At 38.5% G+C, this 20,905-nt stretch overlaps 3 protein-coding genes across 8 annotated transcripts in view; 1 reads left to right on the top strand and 2 right to left on the bottom strand.

Moving 5' to 3' along the window:
• Window positions 1-13,511, top strand: part of dpp6a (dipeptidyl-peptidase 6a) — a 248,968-nt gene extending 235,457 nt beyond the window's left edge. For all 6 annotated transcript variants that reach the window (XM_005449089.3, XM_005449090.4, XM_019362999.2 and 3 more), the window contains 10 exons: window positions 2,303-2,374; window positions 4,011-4,118; window positions 5,268-5,337; window positions 5,818-6,012; window positions 6,389-6,443; window positions 6,548-6,647; window positions 7,364-7,422; window positions 7,503-7,575; window positions 7,666-7,739; window positions 10,699-13,511. In XM_005449089.3, the coding sequence (XP_005449146.1) occupies window positions 2,303-2,374; window positions 4,011-4,118; window positions 5,268-5,337; window positions 5,818-6,012; window positions 6,389-6,443; window positions 6,548-6,647; window positions 7,364-7,422; window positions 7,503-7,575; window positions 7,666-7,739; window positions 10,699-10,848 (956 nt within the window). In that variant the 3' untranslated portion in view covers window positions 10,849-13,511. The remainder of the gene's footprint in view (window positions 1-2,302; window positions 2,375-4,010; window positions 4,119-5,267; window positions 5,338-5,817; window positions 6,013-6,388; window positions 6,444-6,547; window positions 6,648-7,363; window positions 7,423-7,502; window positions 7,576-7,665; window positions 7,740-10,698) is intronic.
• Window positions 13,512-14,221: 710 nt separating this feature from the next.
• ggh (gamma-glutamyl hydrolase (conjugase, folylpolygammaglutamyl hydrolase)) lies at window positions 14,222-18,611 on the bottom strand. Its single transcript, XM_005449091.4, has 9 exons — window positions 18,364-18,611; window positions 18,054-18,162; window positions 17,867-17,917; window positions 17,046-17,130; window positions 15,985-16,123; window positions 15,477-15,580; window positions 15,277-15,367; window positions 15,044-15,178; window positions 14,222-14,942 (listed from the first exon to the last, which is right to left on the bottom strand). The coding sequence occupies exons 1-9, from the start codon at window positions 18,497-18,499 to the stop codon at window positions 14,824-14,826; spliced, it is 969 nt and encodes a 322-aa protein (XP_005449148.1). The 5' UTR covers window positions 18,500-18,611; the 3' UTR covers window positions 14,222-14,823.
• A 547-nt stretch (window positions 18,612-19,158) lies between these two features.
• LOC100693849 (apolipoprotein D) lies at window positions 19,159-20,531 on the bottom strand. Its single transcript, XM_003439176.5, has 5 exons — window positions 20,379-20,531; window positions 20,192-20,296; window positions 19,867-19,988; window positions 19,644-19,732; window positions 19,159-19,544 (listed from the first exon to the last, which is right to left on the bottom strand). The coding sequence occupies exons 1-5, from the start codon at window positions 20,391-20,393 to the stop codon at window positions 19,303-19,305; spliced, it is 573 nt and encodes a 190-aa protein (XP_003439224.1). The 5' UTR covers window positions 20,394-20,531; the 3' UTR covers window positions 19,159-19,302.
• Between the last annotated feature and the right edge of the window lie 374 nt (window positions 20,532-20,905).

The raw sequence follows: 20,905 nt of genomic DNA, 5'->3' as shown, positions 1-20,905 counted from the left end.
TTATATGATAATAAATTAGCTGCACTTAAGAGAATACACATCCAACACTGCTAGTCGTGTGTGTCCTTTGACTTACTGTAATAATTTAATCAAATAAAAGGGATCGCTTTTGTAGTCATTGCTAAAGGTGTGGATGTTGGTTCAAAGTGGTTTCTCTCAGTAATCTGTAGCTTGGTGTACTTTAATGCACATTTAAGTAATGCTTTTATTAAGCTTCAACATCTGTCTGTTTTATTCTCCCCCTGAAGGAGTATGTAATTGGTTCTGTTTGATTGTCTGTTTGTTAGCAGTCTAGGGTCCACAGGTTTAAAGATATCATTTTCAAATTTTGTTTGATGGTAAATGTCGATAAGCTGATTTAATTTGGGTGAAATCAGGGTCACACCAAATGTGAAAAATCTCCAAGATCAGTTTTTGTAATATGATAAATCAAGTAATATATGATATGAAAGGGCATGGAGAAAGCTGTACGGGCATTTTTAATTTTTTCAATTTGATGGCCTATAACGTTACATCACATACAAAATTATGATATAAACATAATATATATAATATATTATAAAAAATATAATTTCATGTATTTATGTATATTTTTACAGCTTATAGAAGCCAAAGATTTCTGCTCCAGTCATATGGGTAAAGACGATAAAACGCACCATTTTAGTATATAATGCTAACAGGTCAAAGGTCACAGTCACACGGATTAGGAAAAACCTTCCACTGGATCATCTCCAAACTTCAAATCATTGTGGGACATAAGCACTTTCTTTGAGCTCTTTAAAATATTTTTTTCAGTACAACAGTATATGACTTCACAATGACACACAAAAGATTAATATATCACACTAGATTTCCAATACTGGACCACACAAATGATCTGTGAAAACCATGATGTCACGATGGAGATGTCATTATTGAAAATCAATGACATCAGCATAAAATATCAGCGTTTTAGTATAGCCCTTGCCCTTTGGGGGGAGTTGTGCAATAGTGCTCTTGTATTACTTCCTCTTTCTCATTGATGTACAGTAACATGTATACAGATATTAAAACCTGTAATGATATTTTATATACTAATTATATGTTTTGCATGTAAATGTGAGCAACTATAGCTCCAAAGTATAGCAAAGTCTTTGAAATGAGTTGAAGTATAAATAAAACATACAGTACTTAGAAATTACACTGTAGTAAAAATCTTTCTACCAATTTTCTTTTGGTGAGATGTTGTTGCTAAACTGATTTCATATTTCTGTTGTGTTGCTGGTAGGTAGTTCACCGAAAAGTGACAGCACTGTGGCAAAAACAGAGTCTGTGCTCGGATGACTTTACTTGTCACAATGTCAAAAGCTTCTTTCACCAATAAAAAAAGAGATCCCATATCATTGCACTTCTCCTACCTTTGATCCATTTATTCAGTGCTGGTTACTAAAATATCAAAGAAGAGACAATCTTCTCCTGGTGATCAGAGAAATATCAAAATGTCACAGCACTGTTGTCATGCCGCAACAGAAACTGTGTCTCAGTCTGACTTGAAGCCTGTAGCCTCAATATTTAATCACTGATGTAACACTTCAGTGTCAATACTTGCTAACTGATCACCACTGATCTAAGATCAGACTTGAACTGACCAAAATGCAATCACATCCTTTGTGCTCAACCTTAAAAAGTCTCTGACAGTCAATAATCTTGTACCTCATGTATTTGTAATGCAGTTCTCTCCTTCACAGCCTGCCTGTGATCTCATATGATGAGATTATAATATCATAATCAAGAGGAAAGGAGAGTGCAAGGGAGAGAAAAAGGAGCCAGGGAGAGAGCGACTGGTTTGCTCTTCGACAAATACAACCACAGTGTTCCTCTATTTTATTCTCAATTTGCTAAGTGCATCAATCACTTCATTTGCTGCCCCTCCTCCCTGCAGTCTGAGGTTTTAGGGCTTTGCCTCTGGTTGTGGCCTAGATATGGAAAAGCTATTAGAGCTATTGCATTACATAAATTGAATAAGCAAAGATGTGCTTCTTTGTCTGTCAGACAAATGATCTGGTATCTTTCAGGGTTTTGTTTTGTTTTTTTCTTTTTGTGCATTCACTGAAGGACACTGTGGCATCAGTGTGCATTTGTTAAGAAACATACACTTTTCCCTTGCTATAAACAAATAGCAAATACAGCAACCTATGTATTAATATTATGGTGATTTAAAAAGAAAAACATTTTTTTAAACAGTCCATAGTAAGTCAGAGTTTCCAGATGTCATGGTCAAATATAAAGATACATAGTATTTGAACTCTGATCTTCTTTTTAGGGCCGGACATCCCATTTGTGGCTGTTTACAAGACACAGAGAGACACAGAAAGTGAGACACAAGACAGAGAAAGTGAGTATTTCAACCAAGTAGCAGATCTCCATGTCAAGAAGTGTATTTCCTCTAGTGGCTGGCTCCAGAAGCAAGTCATTGCCCATAGTGTCTCATGTTAAAATGTCCAAATTTACAACGTTAAAAAGTATGTTTACAGTCAGGTACTAAAGATGGACTTGGTGATAATAGTTTCCCCCTTAAACCACCTGTAAGTGTCAGTATCTGCTAAGCCTCGAGTCATTAGAGTGTATTTCATTATTTTCTGTGTACTATTGATACCTTTTGGAGTAATTTGATCTCCCAACTCTTGAGCCACGATCAAGAGTTGGGAGTTCGCCTTGTAAGCGGAAGGTTGCCGGTTCGAGCCCCGGCTTGGACAGTCTCGGTCGTTGTGTCCTTGGGCAAGACACTTCACCCGTTGCCTACTGGTGGTGGTCAGAGGGCCCGGTGGCGCCAGTGTCCGGCAGCCTCGCCTCTGTCAGTGCGCCCCAGGGTGGCTGTGGCTACAATGTAGCTTGCCATCACCAGTGTGTGAATGTGTGGATGACTGGTTGTGTAAAGCGCTTTGGGGTCCTTAGGGACTAGTAAAGCGCTATACAAATACAGGCCATTTACCATTTAATTTAATGGAATTATCTAACAAATATTATGGCCGTTTTTTTTCTTCTTTTTCTTTGGCATTTTGACTGCCATGGAGTGACAAGTGCAGTGTGAACAAAGAACATATGCCAACCAACACGCCACATTATAAGAAATGGTTACTTTAAAAATAGTCTAAATGGCACCAAAGCAACCTGTGGCCTTATAAAGAACTCCAGTTTTGGCGCTCCTGCTTCCTTTCAGCCTTGGAAGCTACCTTTTGGCACAAATGAATATTTACAAGCCTGAATGGAATGAAACACAGTACAAATGACCTTCTCTACATTACCATATTTGCTACATTTAACCTGACCTTGTCAAAAGGGGGCAGAAGTGTTTGCAGTGTAGTGCAAAGTGATCACCTTTGCACTGAGTCACTGTTTGTCTACAGGCCAAGTGTGGCATGACAGCAGTAATGACATTACTCCTCACAATGGATGTCCTCATTAGATTATAACCTGCCCAAAAGCACTATCAGCATACTGTTATTTGATTACTACAGTGTGTATGTGTGTGCCAGTCTTTGTCATCTTTAAGTAATGAGATCTCCCCGTCCTGAATATGTTAAAAAGCAACTCTGTAAATTTCATTACCATATATTATTCGATGTATTCACCTCCACAACAGCATTTTTGTAAGTGCAATCCATTTTTTACCTGCCACTCAGTATGCTGCATTTAAAGGTATGTCTTTCTAAGTGACCTGTAGGTCTTTCTAATGTCCTGCTGTAAGCAGTGGTAGAGACGAGGTCACACTAGAATTAGTGTATGAAGTCTTCTCATCTCATACTCTTCCAATTTGGCCGTCTTGATTTGCTGCCTGCTTTTACAACTCCTCTACAACATCTATGTGTAGGTTTCATAGGAAGGGCTTTTTCTTATCGCCTCTAAATTTTTCATGTAGCACACCTGTAAGGAGATTACTCTGTATCCTGCTGCTGTAACAAATCCGTCATTTGAAACATGAGCTGCCTGACAAAAATACTGTAAACTGTTATCTCACATACTCTCTCCAGGTATTGTAGAAGTCTATAAACTGGAGAGCAATGAGAAAGTGAGGCTGACCTTGGAGTCCATGCAGATGCCCATAGTGGAGTACAAGGAGATCAACATGGACGACTACAGTATGTATCAGACCACCAGACTCTTACTGTATAATGGCATATTATTAGGAACTTAATGCTAATGATGGAGTCCTACAGAGCTTATTTCACTTCTTTTTAGATTAAAAAATAGCACAGAGCTGAGGTAAACTGAGCCAAAGAAGATGTTTGACAATCAAAACAATTAACCGATTCCTGATAACAAACCCATAAAGTTTGAAATATATTTTATTTGTAGACTGTATGTAAAAGATGGACATAGCCACCATGATGGCTGTCTTCATGTTTTGAAGCCAGATGTAAGGAATAAGGGGCAGGTCTGCCTGAGAACCAGACGACACTGAATGCTCATATGGTAGCGACTTGTCAATAAGTTACGTGAGCTCTAAAACCTCGCTTTAATATTTGTTTAACGCCCCATGGGATTAAAATCTGGGCCCAAAGTTTTCTGGCACTGTGCCCTAATCCAGCACAGGGCTCACTCTAAATGGAAAATAATAACTCTGGGGAAATATTCCTATAGAAGTGAATGGGAAAATAGCCTTGGACTTGCCCTCTATGAACAGTTTCTTGCCAAGTATATGGTTTTAGTCACTCATTTTCGGTCACACTTTTTTCGTAAATCTCGACCGTATCATGTTTCAAAAAGGATTATCTGTGGCATTTTCCTCTTCGTTGTTAATCACAAGTTCTTACCAAATGAGCAAGCGGTTTGAGAGTCAGACCCATTCTTCTTTGTCACATCAATTTTTCAGCAAGCCATGTAAATGCTCATCTCAAGGCTTAAAACTGGCCTTCAGAAGCCAACGGGTGATGTCACAGTAGCTGTGTCCATAATTTATACTATCTGTGGTTCTTAAGCATATAAAATGGGTTGTTTTCTGTGCTACAGTCATGATCCAGCTTACTTTGAACATACATTGCTAAGCTAGCAACTGAAGCCATAAAGTTTATTACCTCCAAAAAGATAATAAATTAAGGCATTTTCTCATAGACATTCATACAATTTGACTTAATTTCGCAATCAAAAACTGTGGCACTAACACAAAGTTTAGTGCACAGAACCAGGGGTTATGTCCATCTTTAAGATCCAGGCTACTGTTATGTTTTGTGTCTGTGAAAGAGGGCTTAGTTGCTTTTGTGTAACAGTTGTTTGACTTGAATTTGCAGCCTTGTCGATGCAGATCCTGAAACCAGCTGGCTTTGTGGAAACGTCACACTACCCTCTGCTCCTGCTTGTGTATGTATCAACAAAAGTGTGTGCCTATTAGCAATGCAGTCTCCACTCCAAGTTATATGAGGACATATCCGTCCATATCAATGCAAACATGCCAAGCAGATAAATTTCTTTGTCCCTGACACCTGCTGGATAATAATTACACTGTGACAAACTGAACCTCCTCTCCACCACACTCCACTCCTTTCTTCCAGCCTTGAACTATATTTTATTCTCCAGGTCAGATCTAGGTTTCTCACTGTTTTAGGAAAAAAACACACTACTATAATTTATTGTATCGTCATTTTTCTCTGTTTTCTGTTCATCTGCTGTTGCTTTTCTTGCGCAGTGTAGCTCAAATGTTTAATTTAAAAATAGACTGCAGAAAATTGGGACATAAAGTTATGCACTTTATTTCCACATGGACACAAACGTGGGACTGAAATAAGGATCGCATCACTTGTAGTAGCCTCGATTTCACTTCACTGCTCTGCTGTGTTGCAGTGATGGGACACCTGGTGGCCAGATGGTGTCAGAGCAGTTTCATTTGGATTGGGCCACGGTGCTGGTGAGCAGCTTTGGCGCCATCGTGCTGCGTTGTGACGGGCGAGGCAGTGGCTTCCAGGGCACCAACCTGCTGCATCGGATCCAGAAGAAACTGGGCGTGTTTGAGGAGCAGGATCAGAAGGATGCACTTAAGTATGTAGATAAAGTCGTGCTGCTTTATTGAGAAAAACACATTAAACTGTGTAATTTGCAGAAGTCATCTGCCAGATCTTAAAGCCACATTTATTCACACACACATACACACAAATAAATTTACATTATCATCTGTAAATTCTTCTATAGTTACTACTGTGAAAATATATTTTGCACACACTGATAGCAGCTGGTCTGGCAGAACTGAAACGTGCATTTAATGCGCAAGTGTTAAACAAACACTGTGAATTTAATATAGTATAATGGATCGTTTATTGCAAACAGCTGCTAAAACATCTTGTAGGTTAGAGCTACAGCTGCTACTGTGAGACAGTTTTTCTAAAAGTCAAACTGAACCAATCTTTATCTTTGACAGTTTTATTCTAAAGGAGCCCTATGTTGACAAAAACAGAGTTGGAGCATTTGGAAAGGTAAGAATAGTGTCAATATGTGCATTCTGGGTCCAAAGATTGACCAAAATAGTCCATTCTACACTCGAGGATCTCTGTGTTAACATGCAGTTGTTGTACTTCAGGTGTATGGAGGCTATGTGACCAGCCTGTTGGTCAGCGGTGAGGAATCTCCTGTAAAATGCGGCGCTGTCCTCTCACCCATCACAGATTTTGAATTGTATGGTAAGCTGTGTTTGTTTGTAGCTTTTTGCATTTGAAAAATCACCACAGTCTCCGCTACATGTACTAAACAAATGCAGTAACCCTACATAATCAGTCAGGCTCAGGCAGCACTGACAGAATATTCAGAGGAAAAGGGAAGACAGATTGCAAATCTAGCACCTTTAACCCCACAGCGGGGATATCTTTTCAGGGACTGCGTCACGCAAGTAGGCACTCATGAGTATGATGGTGCAGACAAACCTAGAACTCAATCACATCAGCGCCAGACGAAGTTAACAACACCAGCCTCACCTCGGCTACCCGAGGAATAAAATGTGTGAAATGCAGAACTGCTGTGCACCGAGGGAGTGACAGTGCGAGAGACGCAGGGAACAGGGAACGAGACGTGGTGCTGTTGTAGCTGGAGGCGCACCGAGTCAGGAAAGTGCAAATTAAGGAGGAGCTGGGCGTTGCGGTGTGACTGATTTCCCATCTATTTGATTTCTCTCGCTCTGCCAGAGGCGGTGAGAGACGTGCCATGACACTGGAATTGCGGAATTGCAAATGAAGATGGCTGTAACAGCCTCAAAACTAAGGAATATGTAGATGGCTGAATATATTTAGACATGGGGATTAAAAAAAACACCCTCAAACAAAGAGTGATTAATAGAAAGATTTGATTTGATTTTAACAACAAAGCAAATAAAAGTTAACCAAAGCCCATTTTTCCCCTCTAGCTTCTGCATTTTCTGAGAGATACCTTGGACTGCCCAAACCTGACACAAGAGCATACACGGTAAGATTTTATTACTTTTTTTTTCATTTTCTTTTAGTTTTAATAATTATCAAAATAATCTGCTGAAATGTGTTTTTTAGATGGCAAATTTAGCCCACAGAGCATCTCAGTTTATGGATAAGAAGTTTCTGATTATCCATCCTACAGCTGACGGTAGGTCAGGAATTATAATCATCTTCATAACTAAATATGTAAAAAAACAAAACAAAAAAAACAATAATCTGTCTCATTTGGTTCCTTTAGAAAAAGTCCACTTTCAACATACAGCGAAATTCATTGCCCAGCTCATCAGTGAAAAGGCCAACTACACCCTACAGGTATGCAGTCTTTCTTTTCTCTGTTCAGTCCAACCTCTGGGAGCTTTGTGATCCCAGTGGTGGTCTCACAGCAGGCAGAGGATTAGCCCTTCACAATGTCTGCCTCACACATAATGAGATTATAAGACCTCCTTGGGCATCCTGCATTAACACCAGGACTAATCCCTTTATAACACAATGCTCTGCTGGCGAATGTTCATCAAAGCTTATTACTGACCAACAGACACATTAGTGTGCACAGTATTAATATTAGGTCTCTAGTAGTTTATGATGGGTTCAAATAAACACTATCACTTAGTTACTGTTGGTTGAAAAACACTTTGAGCTCTGGTAATATACACTTACTAGATATTTTATAAGCTACAATGTGATAGTACCAAGTTGGAACCTCTTTTGCCTTCAGAACTATCTTAATTCGTCTGGTACAGATTCAAAGATGAGCTGGAAACATTCCTCAGATATTTTGGTCCATATTGACATGATAGCATCACACAGTTGCTGCAGATTTGGTGGCTGCATATCAGTGATGTGAACATCACATTCCACCACAGCTGAAATTTGAGTAACGCGAACTTACTCTCGTGTTCAAGAAACCAGTTTGAGATGATTTGAGCTTTGCGAAATGACGTGTTAATTGGCTGCTATTAGACAGCTAATAGAAGATGGGTACACTGTCATCATAAAGGTAGACTATGACATTTAAACAATACTCAGTCGGTACTAAGGAGCTCAAACTGTGACAAAAAAATATCCTCCATACATTACACAACTGCAACACCCTGAACCATGGATACAAGGCAGGATCCATGCTTTCATATAATTTGTGCTAGTGTATATTGTACAGGGTATATCAAAAAGAATCATCCAATTTCAAAGTGCTTTAATTCTGCAGCCCTACACCGGTAACACACGAAACACGTACTGTTAGAAAGAAGGGATTCATGAGTTTCACATAGTTGCTGGTAGGTAGCAGTGGTTACAGTGAGCCCAAACATGCTCCCAAAAATTTGGGACAAGTTTAACTATCGTATGGACATATGCCATGCGTGTGGAGGGCGACATATTGAGCACTTGTGAACATTGTAAGTTTTGTATGTAAAACTTTATATTCAGCCATGTATTTAAAAATTTACACCAAGCTTCTATGTACATTACTTTCAAAGGTATAGCCTTTTATAATCGGATTATTCTTTTGATAACACCCTGTATATGCCATCCCAGTGTTGCAACAGGAGGACTGAAACCTTCATGTTTTGAACACTTGGTGTGGTCCTTAGCTGCTCTAGGTTGGATGTGTTGCGCATTAAGAGATGCTTTTCTGTATACCTTGGTTATAATCAAATGGTTAATTGAGTTACTATTGCCTTCCTATCAGCTCAAAGTGGATTAGCAATTCTCCTCTAACATCAACAAGGCATTTTCACTCAAAGAACTACCACTCACTTTTCCAACTAGTCTCTTTAAACCATAGAAATGGTCCTGGTAGAGCGGCAGTTTCTAAAATAATCGGACCAGTCTTACTGGCACCAACAATACATTCAAGGTTACTAAAATCATCTTTCTTCCCTATTCCATTGCTTATTTGGAGCATGTCTGCATCCCTAACTGCACTGAACTGCTGTCACGTTATTAGGTATTTGCGTTGACATGCAGCTGAACAGGTATCTAATCGTAAGTGGGCCAGACCAGTGAAACTGCCTTGTCTGTTAGTGATAACAGTTCAACTACACATTTAATCCCTGAGATCCCTAAATGTAAAAAAATCTGAAATTTCAACAACATTTTTCAGTTTTTCTACATAATTAAGAAAGAGTTGTTATTAATGTTATTAATTTATCTATTACTTAATTACTCTGCTATAGTATAAATTGTCATAGGGGAGGTCTTTATATGCAGGAAAACGCTGAAACGTATTAAAATACAATTAAAGGTTCAAAATTTATGCCTTCTTTCACATTTTCCAAAGTCATCCAGTGGGCTGGATTTTGGGCCCGGGCCTTGTGTTTGACACCCCTGGTGTAAATTGTTGTTTTCACTTAGCCAGGATGGTATTACTGTGGGGTCAATACCTTATAATAAAAAGTGCTTTGAGGCAACTGATATTGTGATTTGGCGCTATAAAAATAAAACTGAATTCAATTGATTGTGTGAGGTTCTGATCCACAGTCCATGTAAAATGATAGCTGGCAGCCAACCAGCAGAGAAACTAAACAAAGTAATGCTGTTAGCATGAAAACTGATTTTGGTTACCTGAGATAAATCAGCTTTGTTGTGTTTTCTTGTAGGTGTGCACTATATTTAGACGGCTCTGTCTGGCGAGGAGGTGAAGCAGACTCTATTGACAGAAAGACCAATTTACCTCACAAAACACAGAGCTTTGTAGCCTTGATTGGTCGGTTAGTTTGTGTTATTGGGTAAAACGGATTGTAAAAAACTGCTGTTTTTGTCAACTGAGTCTAGAAAGAGTCACATCTTTCTAAGCATACACCTTAAATAAACTAATCCATTTTCTTAGTTGCTGGAGCCTATCCCTCCTTAGAGCGGGGAAGAGGCAGGGTGCACCCAGCACAGGTTATCAGTCCACCAAACAATGATTTAAGCTCACATCCGTGCCCATGGCCTATTAATCTTAACATAACGCACGAGAAAACCACTGCAATCGAAGAACAAACTCCACAGAGTGAGGCAGCAACGCTAACCACTGCGCCACCCTGCACACTTCTGAAGTGTATTTCATCAGCATCAGAAAAAGATTTTTAAAGACCAAAAATGTATTTTGTATCCAGTTTCTTCAGATATACCATTCAGTAATCATATTAGTAGCATGACTAGCATGAATTCTAGTGCCCTAGAAGTTCAGTAAATGATTTTGTAATTAATTTTGGCTAAATTTAAAAAAATAAAAAATGACTAAACACTTAATTCAAGTGATGTTCTTCCCTCCTTCTTTGTGTTTAAGATCTACCCAGATGAGGGCCACTTCATCCACAGTGAAGCAACGAGGCAGCATCTCAGTCAGTCCTTGGTGAACTTCTTTGAGGAGTGCTTCAGGCTACCAGAAATAGTGTTTGAGGAGGCTCTGGAAGAAGAGATTGAAGACGAGGGTTAGACTGGCCTCATAGGGCCCCTCCTGTGCCCCAGATCCTCCCAACCCATCTGGTCATCTACCTCCCTCCATTCTGTCCCTGGTGTCCACAGTATGCAACTCTCATTTGTCTTTGGTCCATCGTTTTCCTCCCCGTGTCCACACACTACACCTGAGACTGCCTTTTTCCAGCAGAAAACACATTTGCCCCTCCACCCATTCTTACTCCCTTCCCTCCTGCCCCGAGTTGGAATCTAAAAGGCTCGTGAGAGCCAGTAAAGACTGATGACCTGATATGAAGTCTGGGAAAATACTGACGGGAAGCAGTCTTCTCCACCACAGGGAAGGACCAGCTCCTCAAAAGCAGTGGAGAGAACGCATCAGCTCTCACACAGACTTAAAGCTGTGAGGAGAAGGAAAACTTTATAGCACATAACTTGTGGGCTTGTATATTAATGAAAATCAGACCCCTGGTGAAAAACGCTAACTGGCATTGGTCATAAATGGGTGTCTGGAATAGTGGGGATACAGGAAATGTTACTATTTTTAAAGTTGTGAAGAACTTTTCATGTTGGACTGTGATTGTGTCTGTTGTTCTTACAGTATGTAAAATAGCACACAAGCATTCATCCAGCTATAACATGTTTTTCTTTTGGTACTCATGTTTGCCCTGATGTTAATTTTATCTTGTAAATTTCATTTTACGTATTTCAGTGATGCTGACAGAATTCCCTGTTTTGAAAACTATTCAAAGAGAAAAAAATACCTTTATTTATCTGACACAGTTTTATTGTGACGCTCGCGGTTATTCAAATGTTGAAAACAAAAACAAAAAAAAGCATTAACTTGTTTTAGTCACTGTGCCTTACTTTGTCAAAAAACATCCAGCTGTGAGGTTGCATTTCTAGACTGGATTTTTAGGGAATAGTTTAACATGTTGGCAAGATTGGTACCACTTCTGACTGTTAAATATGAAGCTACAAGTATCTACTTAGCTAAGCCTAGCGCAAAGACTGGGAGCTCTGGGAAACCACTATCCTGGGCAGCCTGCCTGTTTCTGGGTCAGCCCCTGTTAGCTAGCCTATGATGTACACTATTGTAGGTTATGGCAGTGTGGACTGTATCCTGGCCAGGAGCAAGGACTTCCTAGAGTCACCAGAGATGCTAGTATATTCATTTTGAAACCTTTTTGATAGAAACAGGCTAGCTGTACATATTTCTCTGCTTCAAATCTTTACGCTACATGAACCTTAAGCTAGCTGTCGTTTCATATTTAACAGATACGTGAGTATTATCAATCTTCTGATAAACTCATAGTAAGTGTATTCCCCTCAATGCCTTGGGAATATTAAAATTGTTTTCTACTTACAGCTTGAAATTGAACTAATTGCAGCAAATTGGCTTTTTCTTTTTTAAACAGACAAATCATTTCAGAAAATATACCCACTGACACCATGACAAAGCTAAAATGTACATAATCTGCATGCACAATTGCTTATAATAAGTATGTGAATGGTAGGTGAAGAAAATGATGGAAAGTGCAATAGTGAAAGTGAAAAGTCGTCCTAGTGTACATCAGCAAATACACTGAGCAAAAGTGTCATGAGAAGCCAAAGGGACCCTGTATCCTGAAAAATTATGCATTTACATAAGAGAGAAAAATCATCTTGGCATATCACCCAAAATAATGACTCCTTGAGGCACAATTTTAATTTAACATCTTTTATTTATTTATTTATTGTTTTGTTTTTTGAATGGCCACTTGTGTTACGCTTCAGTGCATGTTATGAGGTAATTTGCAGCACTATCCCTGATAGCTAAGTTCAACATGGTAATTTTTGACATCTTGAATGTTCCTTACTGGATTGCATAAGTTACATTTCCAGTAGTATTGTGATTGAGATCCCAGTCTCGTCAGCTTGATGTGTAAATGTTATTCAAATATCATTTTATTCTAAAAAACATAAAACAAAAAAAAGAAAGAAAGAAAAGAAAAAAGTATTACCTGAGTGTTATTTATGCATAAAGCATTTTGGAAGTTACATTTGACTATTCATTTCTGTTCTCCTGTTGCTGTCCTTGAATTAAGTTGAAAGTGGACTTTATTTGTTGCCAATGACAACAAAAAACTTTCTTGATGGCTGTTGAGGACTTTTTTTCCCCAGATGCTCAACTTTGTTATCCAAAGCATAGAAGGACATTAATGGCAGACTGTGGCATGAAGGTAAATGTTAGAATAAAAACTGATATTTTATCAGACTTTGTTGTTTTTATCTTCTTATTTTTTGGATTGTTGCATCTTGTGACATGCTTTTTTGTGGATTTTTAAGCTATATTAGGGTTTATGGCGACTTGAGGACAGCAGAACCAAAAACATACTATCCTCTTGTTAAGTGATGATGTAACAGCAACAAGCCTAGACCTCTGCAGATTCTTACTGGCACCATTCATGTGCACTATCCCAAATGTTTGGACACTTCACAAAAGAATAACAGCAGTGCTAAGATGTCAACATGGACATTAAGATTAGGATCAGGAATTTTATGTAGGGACTAGTCCAAACCGCACAGCAGTATGTTTTGTGCTGTTGTGCACGGGGTCATCTTAGGTGTTCTGCTGGCTGAAGTTTATCTCTGCCAATGAGGGAAGTTGACATTTATTTTATTTAAAATAACTTAACCCTCAATCTATATATTTCCTGTACTAATGTGTTTACATTATGCTAACGGTAGCTCTCAAGTTAGTCAGGAGGTAGCAGACATTACATCTGGAGCAGGTGTAGAGAACTCCAGGCCTTGAGAGCCGGTGTCCTGCAGGTTTTAGATATCACCCTGGGTCAACACACCTGAATCACATGATTAGTTCATTACCAGGCCTCTGGAGAGCTTCAAGACATGTTTAGGAGTTAATTTAGCCATTTAAATCAGCTGTGCTGGATCAAGGACACATCTAAAACCTGCAGGACACCGGCTCTCGAGGCCTGGAGTTCCCTACCCCTGATCTGGAGGGTTAAGACTTGCTTATGCTCTGTTGCAGACATAAACACCTGGAGACATGACTGAGTAGTCATTCAGCGCATCCATAGTTGGTTCATCACAGGTTGTGAAATCTGTCAGAGAGGGTGCTGCGGCAAAAACCTTGTTTTAGTCACTAGCATACTGCCATGGTTTCCCATAGTTTGCATAATACTTAATGGTAGCCAAAGAATTTGGACCATTTTCATCTGTTAGTGCTGCTTAAGTGCTTTTTTGCTTTGGAAACTGAAGAAGCACTGTCACCCAGAAATGGCCAGTGACATCGGACTGGATAAACACTGGACAGTGCTCATTGGTTTGTGGACTATAATTCTGAAGGCTTGAGCTTGTTAGTTTGCCATCTTGGTTTTTGGAAACCAGACTTAATGCGCCTGAAAATCAGAGGAAACAGTAGACTAATATATTGAGGAGGTATTCAACAGAAGGTAGCCACCCCCTAAAGCATGTCCTGCTTTATTGTTTGTTCTAATTTACAAGAAACATTTATACAATCTGATTTCTTTTGGCCACCTGCTGATCATTAGATAAAACACATCCTTGAGGCACTTCAGCTCCAACCTAGAAGCTAGGTTAACCTGTCAAATAATTTACAGTTTTTAATCAGAGGCTATCATATTAGATCACATCTAAGTACTTTCTATATGCTCAACTCACGAGCTAACTCTTCACTATTTTGAGGGGAACTGAGCCCTGAGCCCGACAGTGTTGAAATAAAATACAGCAACACAACTGTAAACCCAGCTACAGTATCCACAAAGCACAACATCCATTTAAATCCTGCACTATATCAATATTTATGTTGCCTGCATAAATCTTTCCATTTCAAGTTCAGCTGTAGTTTACACAGATGCACAGAACCACAAATACAAAATCAAACAAGTTAAATTATGTGTAAATATTTTCAAGTCATGATTGAAGCAGCCAATTAGCTGCTGAATAGGAGTGGCACTTAAATTAAAATTCATCAGAAGAAATATGTTTGCTCAAAGGCACTTTTAGTCCCAGTGTAAACAGGATTGTAGTTGTATATCAGCGCTTTGCTCTCCCCCTCCTCAGTTTCAAATTTGTGAAAGTTCTTCCTGGCTGTGGCGAGAGAAAACAATACCAAATTTACACATCACAAGTCACTTGGCATTTTCAGCTACTGACCAGTCTACAAGTAAGCAAAAATGATGCTTTCATACCCTCATTGACAAAGAATTCGGCCATATAGAAGGTGGTCTTGACTGCCGATGGGGAATGGGGAATAGAAGGCCGTGTCCATTCAAAAGCATTTTTCTCTGGATGCCACTGTGTCCCGTAAATAGGATAGTCATATGCTGCCAAGAGGTACAGAAAGAAGAAAAAATATAAATAAAAACAGTTTCCTATTTTGCTAAAAACCTAGTAACATAATGCTGAATTAGACACTCAGTACCTTCCACTGTTGACACAAACTCTACATTTCCATCTGTGTTTACAGAGAGAACTTTGTAAAACTTCTTCAGTTCCTCATTTGTATTGTAAGTCTGAAAGCAACAGACTTGACAGGTTAGTTACACTGAATTCAAGCAACTGCTCCTTTTCATCAAGCTGTTGACTTAGTCTTTTCTCACATAATAGAAATGAATGACATACCAACATTCCCAAGCTCCATTTGTGAGAGTTAACTGTCAGTGGCTCAGAGGCTAGATCTTTCATGAGCTGAGCAGGGAAGCCTTTAAACATCCTGCTGTCTTCAGCTTTTGGGAAGGGAGCATACCTTAATGATTAATCAGCAATTTTACAAACAAATAAACACTCTTTCATTAGCTGTATAAGGTAGTTAATCTAAAGATATGATCCTCAGATAATGTGTGGTTGGTACAGGCTTGACATGAAAACTGATCAAGTTTAAAACACAAAGATGGATTTTTAAAGTCTTTACTATTTCAGTCACCTATAATATTTAGATTAGTCCCTAAAAAACAGTTTTAAGAATCCTTAAAATCTAGTTTCATTCATGTTAAGAAAATAAATCTTTTCCTTTCACAGTTTATACTTTATGCCTGCAATGCTGCAAAAAACACCCCAAGAAAAACAGGTTACTACCATTTCACAAGTGAGAATAAGTAAAATGAAAAATGTTTAGTCACACAAAACATACCATTAGTGAAGTTCAGAGGCAATGCCACGCCGCTGGTATTGGTATATGCCAGTATAGTCTTTTTGCTTGTTAAATACATCAGCTGTTCAAACCCAAGACAGGTACCCCACACAGGAAAATAGTCGCCACGCTTGTTTGCCTGAAAGCATTCACACTCTTTGTTATGACACTTTGTAATGACAGTGTTGGTGTTGCCCTAAAACATGATAATCAGTGTTGATCCAGGGCTGTCACTGAGACTGATCAATCACATTTTTATGATGTAGCATCTCTGCAGTTTGGGTGAAAAGGCCGCACATAGGAGAAGTTAAATTTCAGGGCTTTCTCACAGATAGGCAATACAGATATTGGTGTGCTTCCAACACAAAGCTTTTTTTTTCTTTTTAAACTTAATTAATTTAAATATTTCCATCTTTACTTTTGATTTCGGTTTAGTCTTTATTTTATTCGTTTATGTGGACTTTGTCACTTCATCATACTTCCATGATTTAGCATTTACAATCCTGACCTACAAACCAATGGCATCGCACCAAGGAACTGTTCATTACATTCTAGCAGAATCTGCGCAGATTCTAGCAGTGTCATTGTATGTCGTGATAATATTTAATTATAATATAATTATTATTTTTATTAATAGTGTCTTGCCCGAGTAAGTCTTCATGTACGTTTGCAGTGCTCATTCCTAAATGTCTTTGTATGACCATGTGTAAAGAAAAAATAAAATAAAACCATACAGCCAAAACAATAATCTGTTCTTAATCCTTTACAGACTGCATGTTACGGATTTTCAGTCAGATGCAAAAACAGTATCTTAATATTTACGTAACTTATAATAATATATTTACACCACAATTTAAAATCCAAAGCAGGTATTTGTCTGTTGACCAGTTTAGTGTTGAACAAACCAGCACACCGCCTCGCCCCAGCCATCATTATTTTAGTCTTCCAAACAACATAATATGATGCTATAGCAGCAACACCAACAACCTGCTGTCAGATCCACCCTTATTAATATACAGCATAATCAGCAATGAACAGCTAAAAGTATTTTCAACTTTTACCTCAATAGCGAGCTCATAAAAGATTTTAGCAGCCCTTTCATAGCCAGATGAGACAATGCTGACACCGCCGCCTGGGTAAAGGATCCTGTAAACAAAGAAAACTGAGTCAAAATTAAAGAAGAAAATGAGAAACATGAAATAAGATAAATATACCATAAAATCTGATATGTTGTAATTTTAAATTAGATATATATTTTTTAAGTGGATGCACCAATTATGCAGGCAGTGCTGATCAATTAAAAAATACTAGTAATACTAACAACAATGTATTAAAAATGCATCTATCTAAATGAATGGATAAGGACTGAAAGTCTGTTTACAAATGTAGGGGCTGACAAACCATTATTTCTATAATATTTATTTAATCTATAATTATTGATCTATAACTCACATACCTAGTATGGTAATTAATCACCATCAACTTATGGTAAACTCTTCTTCTTTCAGCTCTTCCCTTTAGGGCTCACGACAGCAGATCACCTGCCTCCAATTGACCTTATCCCTACCATACCCTTACATCAAACTCCTAATGAAAATCCTTGGTTCTCAGCTCAGCGTATTGTCTTTTTGTTAGTGCCAACATCTATAAACCATATATCAACACAGGACACTGCTGCTCACTGATCGTCACCTGTCTTCTTAACCTAGCTTGAACAAGGCTTTCCCATATTTTCATGCAATGACTCAGCATCTTTATCCCTCTGTAGTTACTCCTCCCTACAGTATAGATCCAATCACACCTTTTATTGTTTGTGAAAAACCCTAAATCCACCAAACAGGGCTCCAACTGTCTAACTGTATATGTACTGTAACGTACTGACCCATTGATTGAGTTGAACAGTGTCTTATACTCCTCCAGTGTCTGGTTTATCCTGCAGAAGCAAGAAGTTCAAGCTTTAATGCAAACACACTGGGTTAGAAACACGCCATTACGCAACCTCTCCTCTTATAAAAGCATGACATGCAAATAACATGCAGAGGTAATGTCGGCAGAGGATAACAGCTCACATGACAGGTACAACTCTCGCTCCTGCTGACTCCAGGAACTTCACATAGGAGGCAGCTATGTAAGCTGTTTCGTTAGGCTGGGGTAAATAAACGTCCTGTGCCAGTACACCTGTTGGAACAAAAACACAGCGTACATGTGTCTTTATCTTATAATGCTGGCACTTTCCAGAGTGATACAGAAACAGCAAAAAGTTTACTGTCTTATGGTAAGTTTACGGTAACTGTCGCCCGATGCTTCCCAAGTGTAAGGCTGCAGGTTAGCTTAGATAACAGTTGTAGTAAATATCGTGTTAATAACGCATTAACTTACCTATTATGGGTCTTTCGTTTTGTCTATCAGTCTGGGCTGATAAATAAAATGGCAGACACGAAAGAAAAACGCACAGCAAGAGCAAGAACATGTTTCTGGTTTTGAAAAAGGTCTTCTCAGGTAAAAGAAATGCCATTAAACGGTTACTATGCCAAAAAAAGAGGTCGACAGATACTCAGCGAGCCGCGCGTAGCTACTTAAAGCGATACCGCCCACTTTTTTATACGCATACAGCTACGTAAAAACCGGATTGTCTTCTTCAAAATAAAAGCATCACTCCCGCCTTGAACGATCTGTTAGTAATAACTGGCCGAATAAATAAATAAATGAGTAACGACTTCCTCCAGTGCTCAAGCACTAAATTACGCCATATATATATATATATGTATATATACATATATATATATATATATATATATATATATATATATATATATATATATATATATATGTTTTTAGGGGGGTTTTCTGACAGCCTTCAGCGGCGGGTTTTTCATTTCTCCACATTCTCTCTTTAATTCAGAGTCTAAAACCAAAAATGAATAAAAACAAATAGGATTCATTCTGGCCAGTCATAATTTTGCCACACTAAGTAAAAGTAAAAAATCTAAGTGAATAAACATATTTCACTGCATCCCATTTTGACAGTATTTAAAGTTGCATTCATGCTGTTAGATGGATGATATTCTGTTTCTAGTCAAATTAAACACCTTTGCACAATAAGCTAATACTGAAAAGGTGCAAAAAAGTGAATAAACTTCGCCAGAATGCAAAAAAAAGTCATGCACCTAAGAGTAGCTTAGCTTCTATTAAGTGTTTACATTTTATTTATCATATTCTGTCATTTTATCAGTGTTACGCAACACATTTATATCATAGCTCAAACAGGTAATCAGCACTTTGTAGTTTTTTAGTTCAATTTTTAGAGGTCCTGTCAGGTCAGGTCATAACCATAACACCACAAGCAGTCTGGTTGGAGACTTCAAGGCGATTTACATTGACACCTGCAGCAGTCAGCTTCTCATGTAACTGTTTGATGACATCCTCAGTCAGCGTACGAGTGCGGGCCAGGATCCAGGCAAAGTCAATGTTAAAAACTCCAAAGAAGTCAGAACAGGAGTACACCAAAGAATAGGACTGATAATCTGTGGAGAGCACCCAGTAGGGACTATCTGCAACACCTGGATATAGACACAGATGGGGTTTTTTTTTTTTTTATGTACAGTGGAAAGTACTTTTGATTTTATTTTGACAGTAAAACATACAAGCCATGTAAGTACCTTTAAAGAAGTTGACACTTAGAACCGCAGGCTGAGATGGGTCTTTAACTTTGGCAACTCCCTCAATTGAGTTTATCGTCCCATCAGACCTGTGATTCAGACAAGAGCACAAGGAGTGACACCAATCAATATTTATTTCTTTGCAGGGTAGAGTAGTAGTTTCACCACATTTTTGACCAAAAAAATTTTTTTTTGCAAAGCAGAAGAACAGCTGAAACCTTACAGGAGCTCCGCATTGTGAACTTTGACTGTTCCATCGGACTGAAGACTGTATGTAGCTTGGTTGCATGTTCCTCTTTCAAACACAGCTGGAAGCTTCTCAATTTCGTACCAGGTACCCATATACTAAAGAAAGAAGAACTTTTCTGCTTATTTTATGACCACACAGAGTCCACCAGTAACAGTGTTTTCCTTCAGTAAAACAACTACCTCCAATTAACCTAAAACATAAAATAAACAGAGCTGAACACACTGCACACAGTATCAGGTTAGAAATCAAAGTTCAGCAGAGTGTAGTCATTAATAACACTAATAATTCAATATTATACCTTTGTAACGTTGAAGTCTTCTTGAACAGATGGCTTGGGGCACTTGCCACCATGAAAAGACTGACTGTCAATTGTTGCTGCAGTCAGGAGAAGCGCAAACAGAACCTTTAAATAAAGTTAAAGCAACTGATTAAGCACACTTACACTAAACTTACACAAAAATAAAAGTGTAACAGTGTCACAGTACCTTGAATGCCGTCATGTCCAAAAAACTTGCAAAAGCTGTCAAAGTAAAAATAAGAGCAAACTCTGTTACCCCACAACTACTGCTCTATTATGTGAAGGCAAAGGGGTTTGGCTATTTGGTTAGCTTTTCTCTCCATGCCAGATCTTTGTAACCTTTGTTTGAAGAACCATATTTAGATTGTGTTTGCAAAGCCTTTAACCTCCAGTGCAACACTAACTCAGAGTGACATTCAGTACTGCAAAGGTACTTCATAGCATAACTATTACTGCTAAAGGTATAGAGTGGTAGGGCTGCAGCAAATTAACATTTCTTCTAACCCCAAAATTATTTTATTCAATAATCACACAAGAAGCAAAACATCCATCATGACTTCATATTAGCTGTGTTAAAAAGTGAAGTGCATGAGAGCTTTGTTTTGAAAGTCATGCACTATGTCACAGGTGCAGAAGCGCCTCTTCCTCTTTTCCTCTGTGCGTCATCTGTTTTCCTACTCTTTGTTCCTCTCTATGGTCTGCTGTTTGTTTGTG

This window comes from Oreochromis niloticus, linkage group LG9, assembly GCF_001858045.2.
Source record: "Oreochromis niloticus isolate F11D_XX linkage group LG9, O_niloticus_UMD_NMBU, whole genome shotgun sequence".
In the NCBI taxonomy this organism is placed as follows: domain Eukaryota; kingdom Metazoa; phylum Chordata; class Actinopteri; order Cichliformes; family Cichlidae; genus Oreochromis; species Oreochromis niloticus.
This window is presented reverse-complemented; position numbering and strand designations above follow the sequence as displayed.